The following is a 17,574-nucleotide window of genomic DNA, read 5'->3' on the forward strand; positions in this document are numbered from 1 at the left end:
AAGACTAGGAGACTGCGAGAAAATTAAAAGAACAAAGCATTGTTTGTATATAATTTTTACGAGTATATTTTTGTATTAACAAGAACATTATTTTATACACTAATTTCCATTGCCATAAAAAAAAAAACATAGAATTCTGTCTAGTACTTGTCATTCTTTTCACTTTTTTTTATTTTTCCTTTTCGAATATTAAGTACGTACTCAAAGTCATGTAGTCCTTCTTTGGACAAAAAGTGGGATAACTTGTACCTCCCATTGTCTTCATACATGTCCTATAATAAAAACTAGTTTGAAGCCAGCAAGGCCTTTCATTTCAATCTTACATTTGTGCTACCAAACTTTTGTGCAACACTGGGACCTCTTGCGCTGTTGATGTTGACTTATTATATTGTGATGTTACCTAGCTCTTTCCAATATTGGTGATAAATTCATTTTGATTTTCTACTTCAATCTCACAATGCCAAGACTTAAGCGACGAATTTAAAGACCGTCTCAAATCCCAAGTGGTGAGTTGTAAACTCAACAGTTATAGCTTTGAATATCTACAGTAGTTGTGAATGTATCAAAATTTATCTGATACGTATGGTTTGCAAGTAATTACAAGTATCTCGAATACGTCAGATAACTTTACTCGTTATCCAAAAAAGAATTAAAAACTGTCTCCAACCAGGACATCTGCTGGCATCTATAAGTAAGTTCAAACAATATTGTGGTTGAAACTGATAAATATGCATTACTTCATAACTTTGCATAACTTGTACGTACGATGAATGCCATAGGACGCAATCTTTGTGTTAAGGTTAACTTAAGTTTATAAGACTAAATTATGATTATATTAGTCAACATGAATCTTAAGGATGATTAATGTCAGAAGCAACCTCTTCAACAGTTGCGTCTAGCTAGGAAACAAGTGGAAGACTACTTTAAACAACAAGTCGGCAATCAAAAAACCAATTTTAAAACGTGCTTAAACATCTACGGTCTCGAAATCTGCTCTCTTACTTGTGCTTTGTTCTCCCTCAAGCAAATGACATACAAAAATGTGCAGCTAGCTCGACTATTAAACACCAAATTTAATCCCTTCCAAAACTAAACAAAATTGCATTACTTCGTAGAATATATATATTTTTATACTAAACAAGGCTTGATGAGGACTTTAATCTTAAATATGAATTTGCATGTAATGAGTGTGTATAATGTTCCTCTCATAGTCCGACTTTATATGAAAAGTTTTTGTACATAATTTTTAGAATTAGTTATTTGTTTTCAATACCTCTTAAAATTTGATGTATTAAACAACAACCGAATTATATCCCATCACAACTGATAAAACCATATTTTTCAATTGAGATAGAGACATGGTATAAAACAAATAGTTAAGCTTTTGGTCAAAAGATATACAGTAACAACTGAACTAGGGTCTCCTGGGGAAGTTCCCCCAGCATTCAATATATATAAATTAGTAATTAAAGTAAAAATTTATTAAACACTAAATAAATAGACCCGATCTCATCTATTTGTTTAATATAATTATTTTTTTTTTAAAAACCCATCACTCACGAAACAAAAGCACCAAACAAAAAGATTAAAAAAGATGAGCAAGACAATGATAAATCCAACACTTTATCAAGCATCTATTTATATCATCATATCTCATATACCATATATATAAGAATAATCCCACACATATTGCAAGTTGAAGCAAAGTTGCACCAAGTTCACACCTTCAAGACATTTTCCTCTCTCTCTCTCTCTCTCTCTCTCTCTCTCTGTGAAGTCCCAACTACATGGAATAATCCTCCATTTTCTCACATACTTTGACCTACTTACTTGTTATTATTATCTTCATCCTCATGAGCCACAGCTGCAATTGCACTGTTGATTTGGCCAAGCAAGCTGCTCATGGATCGCGCTTTAACAATCCCAAGCTTCATTCTCTTCCTTTTAACCATCAATGGCTTCCCTTCCTCTTCACCTCCATTTTCATCACGATCACCTTTAGCTTCGTCAACATCATGTTCATCTAGAAGCACAGCAGCTTTGGTGTCTTCTTTCCATGGCGACTCCACAGAAGATCTAGATGCTGATAACCGCTTGAGCTCCTTCTCAATGGACGCAGTACTAGTAGTAGTAGTAGTAGTACTTGTCGTCGTCGTTGCCATAGACCGGCTTCTGACGCTGGTCATGCTCCTCAACCTTCCCTTGCCCAAGTGATGCTCGCAAAGAGAGTAGCCAACAAGAGTTTGCTGGCAACACCTCCATCCTCTTCCATTAACTCGACTGCACCGCGACCCCTCCATGAGTGCACCGCTGCCTCTTGCCCTCTTCTTTGTTGCACTCGAATTACTACGAACAATAATATTGACATGATCAAGGCCTTGTTTGGCCTCTTCATCCTCTTGCTTCTGATCATCATCGTTTTGCTGTTGAGTTGCACATTTTTTGTTCATCTTGGTCTTCATTGATTTCCTGTCTTTCTCCTCCATATTCGCTCCTCTTCCGAAGCTCCCTCTTCGCTTCTTCAACGGGAACGCTTTCTCTCCTTCACACCATCTCCCAACGGCTGTTTGCAATGCAACCCAACAACAGCGGCAACATGAAAACCAATAATTCAATGCAAGCCAGAAATGGTAGAGATTATATTTCATGAATAATTGTATTAATAATCACCTCGGTGAGAAAAGCTTGATGATCCTGAAGCAAAACCCATCAACGTTTCTGCACCCAATATGCTTTCCTTCCTAAAAAACCAACCACACCACACCCATGGATCGACAACCACATAAACTTGCACCTCAGAATTTACAGCCCGGATGAAATAAAAATAACCCAGAAAATAAAGTGCAACAATTAAATTTATAAGTATATTGGGGACCAGATTATCCCATGCTAACGTGCACCGCATGGGTACATTTGTTACCCAATATGGAGAGAAGAAAAATAGAAAAGAAAAGAAAAGAAAAAGGAGCAGCTAGAGGATTAGATTAGATGGGAAGGTATGGTGGCTAGCCAAAGCTGATATAAAAACACATAAAAACAGTATTTCCACTTACAGTATATAAACATATAAATATATATTATTTTTCTTTCTTGTATTTTTCTTTTTGGTGAGCTGGGAAAGTAAATAACTCAAGTTAGGGAGGGGTCTCCCTTCTCTTTTGACCCTTTTTACTACAAGAGATTTCATGAAAGATGAGAAGAGAGAACATGAAGTGAATTAACTTTTTATTTATTATTTATTTCTTTTTATTTTTCTCCATCTCTCTCTCTCTTACCTGATATCATTATTCTCTCCATCTCTTGATCCTCTCTCATCTTCTTCTTCTTCCCCTTTCAATATCAAGAGCTCCTGCAAAAATCAGACACCAAATATATACATGATCCACTCTCACAAGCTATATGCCTGGCCTTGTGTTGAGACCCCCATGATGGGTGCAAATGAAGAAGAAGCAAGAACCAAATGAAAATTAATCAACACACACACACACTTCCTCTTTGGGTTACATTGAACAAAGGTGCACCCAAAAACAAAACTAAAAATGACAAAAAAAGAAAAAGGGTTGTGATGTGAGCATTAAATTCAACTAACCAAACCACAATCTTGCTTGTTGTGCTCCTTGTGTTTATCCTCACCAGCAGCATCAGAAAACCCCCAGCCTTTCTCTGCCCGTCCGATCGGCAAGAGACCTTGATTGAGATGATGATCAGACGGCTGAGGATGGGGATGGCCCACCCGGGAAGTTTTCTCAACTGGGTTAGAGGGTTTTTGTTGGGCGGGGGCAGGATCATGGTGGGTGTGGAGTTGCACCATGGGGGGTGGTCGTGGTGGTGGTGAGTAGTTGAGGTTGTGGAGGAGGGGATCTGATAAAGGCACCGGAGAGAGAGATGAGAGAGGGAAGGGCACCGGTCTTTTCCGGATCCTCATCGGCTTTAAGATAAGATATTATTTGGGTTCCTCAAACAACAAAGGAAGAGAAAAGAAAAGAATAGACCAATCCAATCTCTCTCACACACACTGAGAGACCCAAGAAGTGGATGATCTCTCAGTTTCAGGTCAGATTTTGATGATTTTAATCACACAAAAACAAACACATATGCATAGCTAGAGAGAGAGCAAGAGAGGGGTGCAAAGCAAACCCAAAACCCATATGAAGAAAAAACTACAACCCAAGAGAGAGAGAAGAAGAAGACCAAGAAATTAAAATTTGTTGTTGGCTTTAATATTTTCTCTCTCTCTCTCAAACTTTTATTTGTTGCACCAAAGAAGAGAAGGGATTCGTGTAATAGGGAGTGGCACGTGCGGACGGTCAAATGAGAGGTGGTGGCACACGTGTGGGAACCGGCTGGATGGGTAGCCGGTGAAAGGAGCAAAGGGAAGAGAATCGGAGAAGCAGGGGAGGGTGGGGACAGGGTACGGACGATAATTGCCAGGGTGGAAGGGGAAGAAGAGAGAATACAAAATGATGGGAGTGGGTAGTTTTATCGTTTATACTTTTAAGACCGCATGGTGGGTCCCACTCACCCTTGAGACCCAGATGCCTTTCTTTGTTTTTCTTTGTGTTTTTTTTTTTTTAAATTTTCTTTTTTACTCTTTTTGCTAACTATCCCCACCACTATCAACTAAGCAATCTTATTGGGTGCAATTTGTGAGAGTGGAGTGTTACAATAGACCAGAGGAAGATGGTGATTTTCTAAATTTTAAAACGTTTTGGGTGTTGTGTTTTTCCAAGGCTAAAGAACACAAGCTCTTTTGCTCATTATAATGCAAACTTTTGTTCCTTTTTTGAGCCACATACTTGCATATTTGTGGTATATACTTGGTTGTAGTCGCTGGTACTTGTTCTAGGAGGATAGCAACCCACTCCTACTTCCAAGATCAATCTTGGGATTTGAGCCCCAACCTCATACCTTAATCACATATAGGAGGAAATAATCAAAGGGTTTTGAGCTACCCATATTATTGTAGTTTCATAATTTTATGAGTTCCACATTATGTGAGAGAGTTGAAAATAACGTTGGTGTGGGGTATTGTTATACTTCCCAACCCAATTTGGCAGGCACTATCATATTAGATCTATAATATGGTTATTTTTTTTTCAATTCAATGAAATACCGTGGATACCAAGTGTTACATAGATTAAGAAAAAAAGGTTGAGATAAAAGTTGGGGTGTCAAATATTGAGTCGAAAGAAGAAGAAAAAACCCATATTGTAGAACCCAACAAGATAGTGCCACATTGATTATGAAGAAGAAGTTTGGATACAAAGTTGGGGAATGACTTTTTTATTTATTATTTATTGAATTGCTCATCAAACAAGAGAGTTATTGGACAACGGGAACTAACCCAACTGAAATGGACCTTAATTTGCATATTAGTGGTCTCAGGTTCAAACCTCCACAATATCTTGGTAGTGTTTGTGTAAGAAATCGTTCTTTCCATTGTAATTTAGACTATCACTTATAGTTTATAAAAATAAAAAATAAAAAATAAAAAATAATGAGAACAAATGCATTCAAAGGTTTGATTCACTACGTTAAACATTTGCGTCAAATCCACCATTAAATGCATTGTCCCTCATGTAGGGTTTCCCTTACACACCTATCGTGTAAAGAATATGGTGACATTAACATATGCTCTTTGCTAAGTGATTTTGAGAAAATGGTGTTTTTGACGATGAATAAGGCCAGTGAGTCTTATGGGCCGATAGTCTTTTTCTGTTTGTCACTTTGCTTGGGCCTTTGGCTCCCTTTGTAAAAAAAAAAATTATATATATATAATTTCCCCCTTATGTGAGCAATTTTTTATCATATACGTTTCTTAAATTTCAAACAATACATATAGGTGTTAATTACTCTATCATTACTTTTTAATTGTGTAGTTGCTAATTACTCTATCAATTTGAAGTTTATATTCCTTAATACTCCTCGTGTTCCTGCTATAATCATTAATCATGATTCATGTTTCTCTTCTTTTGATGGATTATTAGTTTGCTCTCCAATTTTCCACAATACCTTTTGTTTTGTATTTTGTTTATGGTCGCAGTAATGAATGTGTCATTACCAAACATATATTACAAAAAGCCCAACACAAAGTCAAGAAGAAAAACAAGGTCTCAACAAAAAAAGAAAGAAAATAAAAGCCCAATTCCAAGTGCAAAATATAGGCCCAAACCAACAAAGAGCCCAAAAAATACAAAAACCCTAAAATTAGACCCTGCAAACAAGAAGTCGCCACCGTCATTATCGGATCCGTTGGCGCCGCCATCAGAAGAAGAAGGTCTAGAGGAACCAACAAGGGGGATCTGTAGAGCATGAATTTGGGGAAGCAAGCCACTAACATTTATCATACTCAATCGATCCAAGTATGGGTCAAAATTGACCATTACGCTACAGAGCCCACACCTCCATGGCAAAAGCTCAAATATGAGGATGGGTTGTAAGGGTGAAGCAGCTGCAATAATCCAGTAAACAACTAAGAAAATCATAGGGAGAGAAGAGAATTTAAGGGTTTCAGATCTGATGGGAGGGGGGGAGGAAGGAACTAAAGTGTAGGTGAGGGGAGGAGAGGAGAAGGAGGTGAGAAAGGGGTGATGGCTGAAGTGAAAATGAAGAGGAGATACATATGGAATTAGGAATGACATATAGGCCAAAATCTGGAAAAGCAAGGAGAAAGGGCAAAGCAAAACAAATAAAGAGGAAAAGGAAAAGCCACACCAAAGGTGGCAGGGGAGCCACCCCAAAGGGCAGCAAGAAAACCACCAGATGATGCTCAGAAGAGAAGGCGATGGGGGAGGAGAGAAGTTCTAGAGAGAAGGAGCAGCCTCTCTCTCGAACTCAATTTAACTTCTATTTTTCGTTTGTTCAATGACGTATATCATACCACTTATACAACCAATTTGGCATTGTGGTGTTGTGAAAATAAACGCTTTCAGATTTGCTGTGAGAGAAAGCAGTTTGGCGTTTGGTAAACTTTTTGTCAAAAGTGTCGTTGGTACTAATTCCCGCATAATCAGAAAATGATTCCCGCATAATTATTAAACCTAGCGCCTCTTCGAAACTGATTCCCGCATAATTAGAAAATGAAAGCACCTCATTAGCTATTTTCCCTTAGGCCCCGTTTGGTTCATGGGAAAGGAAACTTGGGGATGGGAAATCAATTGTTTTCCCATGTTTGGTAAGTCAGGCATGGGAAATCGTTGCCAAGCATATGGGAAAGTAGGGGGGAAAGTGAAGCCATCCTCCCTCCTTGGGTTTTACTTTCCCTTCTCATGGGAAAGTTAGGTTAGCATTAAATGCACATTTTTTTTTACTAATTTATCCTTACTAATAATTTATAATTACAGTTTTATCCAACTATTGGTATTCCTTTTTTATTTTTTAATTCATAACATATTTTTAATAAGGGTAAAATTGGGAAACTAAACAAAATTAGCTTTCCATTCCTACTCAAAATAAACATGGGAAAGGAAATAAAGTAATATTTCCAGGTTACTTTCCCAGTATTACCAAACATGGGAAAAGAATCACAATTTCTCATCCCTTGGGAAATGACATGGGAAATGATTTCCCATCAAATCCGTTCCGTGAACCAAACGGGGTCTTTAGCTTTCTCTCACAACAATTTTTAACAATAAGTGATTTTCTCATAGTTTACCAAACAGGCTGGGCTTCCCAAAAAATTTAAAAATCACTTATCACCCCAAATAAGCAATGTCAAACGGGCACATAGCCTTGAATAGTGTATTTATTTACAACACAGATGCATAATATACGTTTTATTTGGTCAAACATTGCAATCTTAGTTAGGATGTCTATGGCAGAAAGTTTATTCAATCCAACGTGGTTAAGGCGCATATATATATATATATATATATATAATTGGACCATATATATTGATAGCAAATTTAAAATTACTTATCAATATCTATTTTTTAAATATTATAAAGAATTATCAAACAAATAATTCAACAAGGAACATAAAATCAAAAACTCTTGGTTCATCATAATTAACCAAGTAAAATAAACTAAACCTATGGCCGTTGGATTTAGTATTGATCAAGAGCTCCTACGTGGGATCAACTTAAAAGTAGTGGATATAGGTTCTTTTTGGAGGTGGATATATCATACATTAAGTTAGAACAAATATATGGTAAATAATAATAAGATAATATATATGGTGAAACAAGGAAAAAAAAATTGGGGTCCTGTGCAAGGGCCGACCTTGCATGCCCCCAAATCCGCTACTAGGCGCACCAGATTATCTTAATATTAGATTTCTCCGTAATTACAATGGTTCTTTGTAATTTGCTTGTATTGGCTATTTGTGGCCAGTAAATTTTTTGATTGAATTATGAATGCAATCCAAAACTTTCTCAAAAGCAATACATATGTTTTATTTATTTATCCGTGAGAGAGATATACCAAATAAGTCGTTTTCTTTTTCACTTTAGGCATAACAGCAACTGCAATTCTTTGGTTTCTTTAACAGGATTTTTGATCCTATGTGGAATTTTCAAATCCACAAATGAGATTTTTTTTTTTTTTTTTTTTTTTTTTGGGGTGGTTTTTGTGGTGCTGCCAAACATTTCATGTCTTCATGGTTTATCCGTGTGCCTTCTTTTAAAATCCCCTATTTAATTCTTGAACACCAAGCCAAGAGACCTACATACCCAAACTGTGTCCATGTTTAGATTCAAGCTTGCACCAACACAATGTCCAGCCCATTCAGCTAATAATTGGTTAAATTTGTAAACAATCATTTTTGGCTGGACTTGGCAAATGCAAAGACAAACTTACAGCGCTTAATGCCATAAGGTCGTTTTTGTTGTGCTAATATCATATTTCCTCCGTTCAATGTAATCATATGTGGCCAACGAAGTCTAACTCAGCTGAAAAGGACCTTTATTTGTAGATCAGTGATCTCAGGTTAAAATTTTCATAAAACTCTGACAATATGTGTGTTAAAAATATATATATATTGTATTCATGCTACGGTGTGAGTCTTGAGAAGGACCAAAGGGTTTGCATCGGCCAAAAATGCTCAGGCAAAACTTAAGATAACTAACCCCTCCCGTGTAAGGCTCGAATCCCAAACTTTGATCCAAATTTTAAGGATCCAACTTAAATAAGAAAGGAAATCAAACGCATAAATTTAGAGACAAAGTAAATTCTCAACTATTTAAGCTATAAATTCCTTGTTGTAAACAAATATAACAGCACCCGTTATTTTTCCCATTTGTTACAATCATCAGAAAGCTGTGGCCAGGACCAAAGCACATTGTAGATGAGGAAAGATAAAAGATGAACATCAATTAATAATAGGGTGGAAACTATATCAAATGCGCACAGCTCATTCGTACATCTTTGTCATGGAATGTCGGTGTTAGTCTACTAATAAGCCAGAAGTAGTCTACTAATTGCCCTAAACCCTTACCAAAAAAATTCAAATTTATTGACTATATTACTTGTTTTTGGTTAAAGTTTGTGTTAACCAAATTCAAATTAATTGACTATATATATACTAAAATCCTTTGATTGGGAAATTATAGGATGAATTAATCTCATCGAATATATTATTGGTTGTAAAATGCCAACAACTCTCACCAACCCACGTGTATATATATATACTGCCAAAAGAAACCAGTAGGGCTTGGTTGAACTGAAGAATCATTCAAACCCATCAAATTTATTTTCCCTCTTTCTTTCTTGTTGTTTTAAAACAAGAAAAATGGTGGCAATGCTCTAGCCTGCGTTACTTCTCACAGAAACAAATTCTGAGATTATTTATTACTTTGGGTGAAAAAGTAAAAGTATCAAAATTCTGGGGAATTTGGCAAGAATGAACTCACCAGACAGACCTTCCCCTAATTGCGCAGAATTACTAGGGTCATTCGGCAGTGAAGTGGCTCCACCCTCAGTTGGCAAACATATACATCAATCGACAGTACACTAGGGGAGAAGACCTTTTATTAGTTTAGCTTTCTTTCTCAAAAATCGCATCAAATGTGTTTCACAAACTATTATGCATAAAATTTTGTAGGTTTCAAATCAGAGTGTCGGCACACATGTCAATTGTAATCAGTAGCTAGTAGATAGGAAAATGCTAGAACAATCGCTCATATAAATTCTCGATTATCAATCGTATGAGTTTTACAGTGTGGAAATACGTTAATCAACAATCTATAGTCATTTACGTGTACGAGAAAAATTGAAGCTAACAACGCTATAATAGATTGTAAGTTTTAGTTATACTGAAAGGGATTTGACACTTTAACAATACTTCTATGATATCGGACCAATATCAACACAAAAGAATCCCAAGCTTAGGAGAACATATACGGCATAAACTCACCACTCTTTTATTAACATACATACTAGGCTACTAGTGTATGATTCTATAACCCTTTAATTTATATAGCAAAAGGAAATAACGTGTCAACGCAATAGTATAGGTTTTTTATATTGGAAACTTCGGGCAGCCTAACTCCTATAAAAAAAAATTTGCAAGAATCTTACACTGTCAAAGTAGCTTTTCTAACTTGCTACGTTGAGCCTCATAATAATCACCCACCTTTTGACTTTTATGTCTATTATTAAAGCTGAATGAGATGTGACTTTCTTCTATAAATTGGTTCCATGATTAGCCCCTACTTAATTGCAGCTCATTTCACTGATTAGCATACAAATCAATGTCTTCTTCTTCTTCAACAACTTATTCCTTGCCATTGGCAACCACATTTGTACTCTTAATGCTATATGTATCCAATGCTCAATTGAACACTACATTTTACTCTTCCACATGCCCAAATGTGACCACTATTGTCCGCAGTGTGGTTCAACAAGCTTTGCAATCTGACTCCAGGATTGGAGCTAGCCTTGTTCGTCTTCATTTCCACGATTGCTTTGTCAATGTAAACACAGTTAGCTTGATTTTTTTTTTCTCACACTTGTCTTAATTATTATAATTTTTTTGATGTAGCTAGAACTCAAGTTTGTTAGTGGTATTTCAGGGATGTGATGCTTCAATCTTGCTAGACAAGGGTGGGAGCATACAGCTGAGTGAGAAAGATGCTGCCCCAAACACCAACTCCACTCGAGGCTTTGATGTTGTTGACAACATCAAGACTGCTGTGGAAAATTCTTGCCCTGCTGTAGTATCTTGTGCTGACATTCTGGCCCTTGCTGCTGAAGCTTCTGTTTCTTTGGTGAGTCAACAAGGCATGGTATCCAATTTTTAGTTACCAATCATGTGTTTGTGTATAACTCTTAAGCATATGTCCACAAATATTTCAAATTTTTGAAATTGAAGGTCATTCAATTGACTCAAAGAGTGTTTCGATTTTGAAATCACGGAAATCAAATTAAAACCGCTTCAATATAGATTGAAAGGGTTTTGGCTGTGAAATCTAAGTCCGTCCAATTAATTAGAAAGAGTTTCGATTTTGAAATCAAAGGATGAAGTCCAAATTGAAGCCCTTTGGGCTAAACCAAATGGGCTTTGATTTCACAACCAAAACCCTTCGAGCCAATCCATAAAGGCTCCGATTTGATATATAGTGGAATCTTATAAAGGGCTCATGGCATAGACTTTAATTGACCTAAATTGGCAGTCAGGAAGTATTTCATGGAATGCATTACTGGGGAGAAGAGACAGTCTAACTGCAAACCAAGCTGGAGCCAACACCTCTATTCCCTCTCCTTTTGAAGGCTTAGCCAACATTACTTCCAAGTTTTCTGCTGTTGGCCTAAACACCAACGATCTTGTTGCATTATCTGGTAACTATGCAGCTTATATTATTATTTTATATTCTAATTTATATTTTAATTCAACCCTTTTATAAATCAATCATGTTATCATCCAATGTTGCAGGTGCACATACATTTGGGCGAGCTCAATGTCGAACATTTAGCAACCGATTGTACAATTTCAATGGCACAGGCAATCCTGACCCAACTTTGAACTCTTCCTACTTGACCACTCTCCAGCAAACATGTCCACAAAATGGGACTACAACAGCTTTGACCAACCTTGACCCCACAACTCCGGATAGCTTTGACAATAGCTACTTCAGCAACTTGCAGAACAATCAAGGTCTTCTGCAATCAGATCAGGAGTTGTTTTCGACGACCGGGGCTGCTACAGTTTCTATTGTTAATAGCTTTAGCAGCAACCAGAGTGCCTTCTTTCAGAGCTTTGCTCAGTCAATGATCAACATGGGAAATATTAGTCCGTTGGTGGGAAGTAATGGGGAGATTAGGTTGGATTGTAAGAAGCCCAATGGAGGTTAAAGTGATGAACCTGAGTGGAACACTGCTATGTCCAATAATTAAGTCATCTTTGATCACCGTTTTTTATGTCAACAACTAAAAAGATCTTTAGCTTATTTTGTAATATTCGCCTTTTTTGCTTTTGCTTTTTAGTTAAAGAGTGAGGACAAAGGGTGACAGAGACTAGACATTAAAGAAGTGGAAAATGTATACATTTCATTTTTGTTATATATTTGACATATTATGTTGAAGATGGTTTCAATCAGGATGATTTTATTAAACTTTTGGGATAAAAATAAACTCTTCTTTATATTAGAAGAAGTCTCAAGCTTGGTTGATCAAAATTAATCTAGTTATTCGTTTTTAATACTAACTCAACATATTTATTTTGTCTAAGTGGATCGTGTTAAATATGAATTCGAATTAAGTAATGGCAAACTCAAACCATAAGACGATGTGTGAGATAATACATCATATTATAAGTTTTCACCCCTAGGTCTTCGATGTATTCATTTGTTTATTTTCATATGACACTATTCAAGCTAAATACATGATTGAATAATTGTGATTGATATTATAATTCTCCAAAGAGGAGGATATATATACAAGTACAGGTTGACTTTTTCTACAAGGAAAAGTAATTAGCTAATTACAAGGAACCCTAACTAGGTAATGATTCTAATTAGGTAACGTCAATTACACCAGGAAATCACGGATCTCGGGATCCCTGAATTATGGCTCACGCCAATACTCCCCCTCAAGTTGGTGCATAGATATCTCCTATGCCCAACTTGTCAAGTGAGTCATGAAAAATCTTTACTGATAGATACTACATGCGTTAAGACATCTACCAGCTATTCTTCTGAATTTACAAATAGTATATCGATTAGCTTATCTACCAGCTTCTCCTTAATATAATGCATATCCACTTCAACATGCTTACTTCTGTCATGTTGAACTGGATTATTTGCTATCTCTCTCGCAGCGTGGTTGTCACAATAAAGTTCCATGACTTTCTTTGGTGGAAAACAAATTTCGGACAGAAGTATCCTTAGCCAAATAAGCTAACAAACTCCATGTGCTATGCCCCTGTATTTTGCCTCGGCTCAAGATTAAGCCACTACATTCTGCTTCTTACTTTGCCATGTAACCAAATTACCCCCAATGAAAGTGAAGTAACCCAAGTCATTCATCTCAAACTCTGAGGCTAAGTACTTTTGTAATTTACCCATTTCAACAACACCATCACCAGTAACTACCATATCATCGACATAGATTATTAGCAAAGTAATCTTACCATCCATACGTTTGATAAATAGGGTATGATCCGAGTTACCTTTATGATATCCATACTTCTTCATTGCTTCAGTGAATCACCTAAACCATGCTCGCGAAGACTGCTTCAATCCATAAAAGGCCTTTCGAAACCTACACAACTTCCCACTGTTATTAGACAACCCATAATCAGGTGGTATGTCCATGTACACTTCTTCTTCTAGATCTCCATGCAGAAAGGCATTCTTCACATCGAATTGCTTGAGAGGCCAATCTAAATTAGCTGTTAAGGGCAATAACTCGCATCGTATTCATTTTTGCCATTGGTGCAAACGTATCCTGATAATCAAGTCTTGCTTTATATCTGTCTATTGTGCCATCAGCTTTGTGCTTAACTGTGTACACCCATCGACACCCAACAAGTTTCTTTCCTTCAATTTGCGGAACTACCTCCCATGTTCCATTCTTCTGTAAGGCCTCAATCTCCACATTCATTGCTTCCACCCATTTTGGCTCTTGCAAAGCTTCTTCCAATCTATTAAGAATTTTAATTCCTTCCATCTGACTGACAAATGCTTTAGCTTGAGAAGACAATCTCTGTGCGGAGACATAATCAGCAATGGTATATTTCACCTTGCTTTCTGGTCAGAATCTATCTAGTGGTATTCCCTTGTTTGCTCGTGCAGGTAATTTTTTCACAATTTCAACAATATTTTGAGAAGTACTAGGATTTGAAGGACTTACCACAAGAATGTTTAGTAGAGCATGAGCAAGTATAGTCGAGAGAGGGGGTTGCTACTTTCCAGTTCGGGATCGCTGATGTCCAGTTCGGCTAGACTATTCAGCTCGACTAATTGACAGCCTACTTCCAGCAGCTACTTGGCTCGACTCAGCTGAGCTGAGCGACTCAGGTTCCAGTGCACTATTTTGTGCTTCTTTCCCCCGTATTTCTATCTCCAACCAATTATGTGCTTCTTTTACTGTATTCTCCCCCTAAATGACATAATTTGGCACGTCTAACAAAAAAAACACCTCATTCTCCATAAACGTAACATTCATGGTAACATAAAAGAGGCGACTGTAGGGATAATACACCAATAACCTTTTAGTTGAGGTGCAAAGCCCACAAAGACATAGCGGAGGGGACACAGATCCAACTTGGTTCGGTGAGATTTATTGAGATGGACATACGCCACACAACCAAAAATGCGCGGAGTGAGATTAAAATGGGAACAAACAGGAACATGAGCAGCCAATGTCTGAAGTTGTGTTTTAAAACCTAAAACATTAGAAGGCATACGATTAAGAAGGTAGATAACATACTAAATAGCTGTGGTCCAAAGGATTTGGGGAACACGCCCCCTAATAAGGGTTTAGGGGACATGCCCCCTAATAAGGAGAGCTCGGGCAGTCTCACGAAAATGGCAATTTTTGCATTCACCCATACCATTATGTTCTAGAGTCTGCGGACACGTAGTTTCATGGAGAATACCTTTTTCAGTGAAGAAGTCTGCGAGTGTGTGGTTAACAAATTCTGCTCCGTTATCTGAATCTGAACGAACAACTTTAAGCGAACAAGATTATTGAGTTTGAATCATCTCGTAAAAATTCTTGAATAAAGAACCAACTTCACTTTTATGCTTTATAACATAAAGCCAAGTTAACTGAATACAATCATCAATGAAGATCACAAACCACCGAACACCAAAGATAGTAGTAATCGGAGATAGACCCCAAACATCTGAATGGATTAAATCAAAAGGAGATGTGCTTTTATTCAAACTAGGTGGATAAAAAGTTCGGTGACTTTTTCCAAGAATACAAGTCTCACACTGAAAATCATAAATTTTTACTCCACTAAATAAAGATGGAATCAAATACTGCAAATAACCACAGGAAACATGACCCAACCAATGATGTCATAACCAAATCTGCTTCTCACTGACAACGCCTTGAACCTGATGAACATGACCTGATGCAATGTCATCCACATAGTAAAGCCCCCCTCTCTTAGTATCACGCCCAATGATCTCCTTGGTCTAAACATCCTAAAGCAAACAAAAAGAAGAGAACATAAGCACGCAACAATATAACTGTTCGGTAACTTGCCCAACAGATAATAAATTATGGGACAAAGTAGGAACAAGCAAAGTTTTATGTAAAGAGAGGGTGGGAGTAAGAGTGATGGAACCAGCCCCAGTGATTGAGTTAGATTCGCCGTTGGTAGTAACCACACTTGTTTTGGTAGGAGCAGTCATAGAATGAAAAAATGATTTATCATAGGTCATATGACCAGTAGGACCCGAATCGATAATCCAACATGTATCTCGTTGGTCGGAAAGCACCAAAGCTTTTCCCTGATTACTTTCACAGTCAGAAGGCTCTGGAATGGATAACTAAGAGAGAACAATAAGAGAATCATCAATTGAAGGAGTTGTCGTGGGAGAGGGTGAGACACCCGAGGTAGCGCCGACGACAACAGCTACACCACTCCCACCATTCTTTTTTCTTAGCGTGAGCCACCTTTCGTTGCTTCTAGAGTTCAAGGAACTACACCGAAAACCATGTGGCCTCTGTATGACGGTTCCCACTACAATAAGTGCAATGCATATTTTCTTTTTCCTTAGGGGTTGGACGGGAAAAAGAAAAACTAGCAGCATGGGCTTTGGAATCCATGACAGCAGAGGATTCAGTGTTTCCATCCTTCTTGAGAATCTTCTCTCAGCATTGGGCCTCTTTAAGAACAAAAGCAAACGAGTCCTCTAATTTTCTCAATGGACAACCTTAACAATCTCCTCTAATTTTATCAAACTCATTATCTAGACCTGTAAGAAAATCATAAATACGGTCTTTCTGTATCTCAGCCTATCGAATCTTCACATCATTGGGGCACTTCATGTTGATTGGACGACGACGGTCTAGTTCCAACCAAACGCTCTTGAGCTCAGCAAAGTAGGATGCAATATCGCGACCTCCTTAAGCAATACGGGTTGCTTTACACCGTATTTCATAAATCTGTGACTCATCAGACGTGTCATAATACATCTGGGATGTACTCTCCCATACATCTTTAGATGTTGGTAGATCTAATAACAATTCTACCAAATCAGGTTCCATGATTTTTATCAACCATCCTTTAACAATGGTGTCCTCAATACACCACAAATCAAAGTCAGAGCGTCTTCCTCCACTCGAACCACCTTCCCTGTCAAATAACCTTTTTTTCCTTGGCCTAATACATGAAGCAACATCATCTTCGACAAAGTGTTATAGTTCTTTCCATTCAACCGTATGGTGAATGGGGCAGCGGAAGTATCATTGCGAACTGTAACAATTGGTTGCACCATGTCAAGATTTTTGCTGGTTTCCGAAGCACTAGAAGCACTGGATTTTGAGGCTGTGATGGAGTTGTCTGGGGTATCTTCGAAAGCCATAGAGGAGAGAGAACAAGTTTGGATGGGTTGGTGTTATAGGAGTCTTTTGCCACACTAGGTTTATGACAACAAGGGCTTAGCCACTGTTTTGCGACAGCTGGATCTTTTTCTTTTTTCTGTATTCGGCGCTAGAGGATGCTGATGGATAGAGTTTGTATTTTTTGTTTGAGAGACTGGGGTTAACTGGCTCTGATACCAACTCAAATTGAGCACAAGATTGAATAATTGTGATTGATATTATATTTCTCCAAGAGGAGGATATATATACAAGTACAAGTTGACTTTTCCTACAAGGAAAAGTAATTAGCTAATTACAAGGAATCCTAACTAGGTAATGAGTCTAATTAGGTAACGTGAATTACACCAGGAAATTAGGGATCACATGATCCCTGAATTATGGCTCACGCCAAGAACACTAACTAAATGATGTCGTTTTGAGCCGTAAATAAAAGACAATTTGATTGATACATAAAAGCGGATATAGTTAGTTGTATTGATGCTATTATACATAAAAGGCGGCTATGTACAATGTTGTCTTTTATGGATGAAAGTATATTTTATTATCATATAAAAGAATTTTCATCTTGATAGGCTTCCA

At 37.3% G+C, this 17,574-nt stretch overlaps 2 protein-coding genes across 2 annotated transcripts; one reads left to right on the forward strand and one right to left on the reverse strand.

The window, feature by feature from the left end:
- Positions 1-1,622: 1,622 nt before the first annotated feature.
- Positions 1,623-4,241, reverse strand: LOC110769579 (WRC protein). The gene is made up of 4 exons (XM_021973587.2): positions 3,590-4,241; positions 3,276-3,349; positions 2,671-2,741; positions 1,623-2,563 (listed from the first exon to the last, which is right to left on the reverse strand). Exons 1-4 carry the CDS (start codon positions 3,923-3,925, stop codon positions 1,827-1,829), a joined length of 1,218 nt encoding a protein of 405 aa, XP_021829279.1. The 5' UTR covers positions 3,926-4,241; the 3' UTR covers positions 1,623-1,826.
- Positions 4,242-10,643: 6,402 nt separating this feature from the next.
- On the forward strand, positions 10,644-12,532 carry LOC110769565 (peroxidase A2). Its single transcript, XM_021973564.2, has 4 exons — positions 10,644-10,910; positions 11,010-11,204; positions 11,610-11,775; positions 11,870-12,532. Exons 1-4 carry the CDS (start codon positions 10,689-10,691, stop codon positions 12,286-12,288), a joined length of 1,002 nt encoding a protein of 333 aa, XP_021829256.1. The 5' UTR covers positions 10,644-10,688; the 3' UTR covers positions 12,289-12,532.
- Positions 12,533-17,574: the final 5,042 nt, after the last annotated feature.

Source organism: Prunus avium, chromosome 7, assembly GCF_965620075.1.
Source record: "Prunus avium chromosome 7, drPruAviu1.hap1.1, whole genome shotgun sequence".
In the NCBI taxonomy this organism is placed as follows: domain Eukaryota; kingdom Viridiplantae; phylum Streptophyta; class Magnoliopsida; order Rosales; family Rosaceae; genus Prunus; species Prunus avium.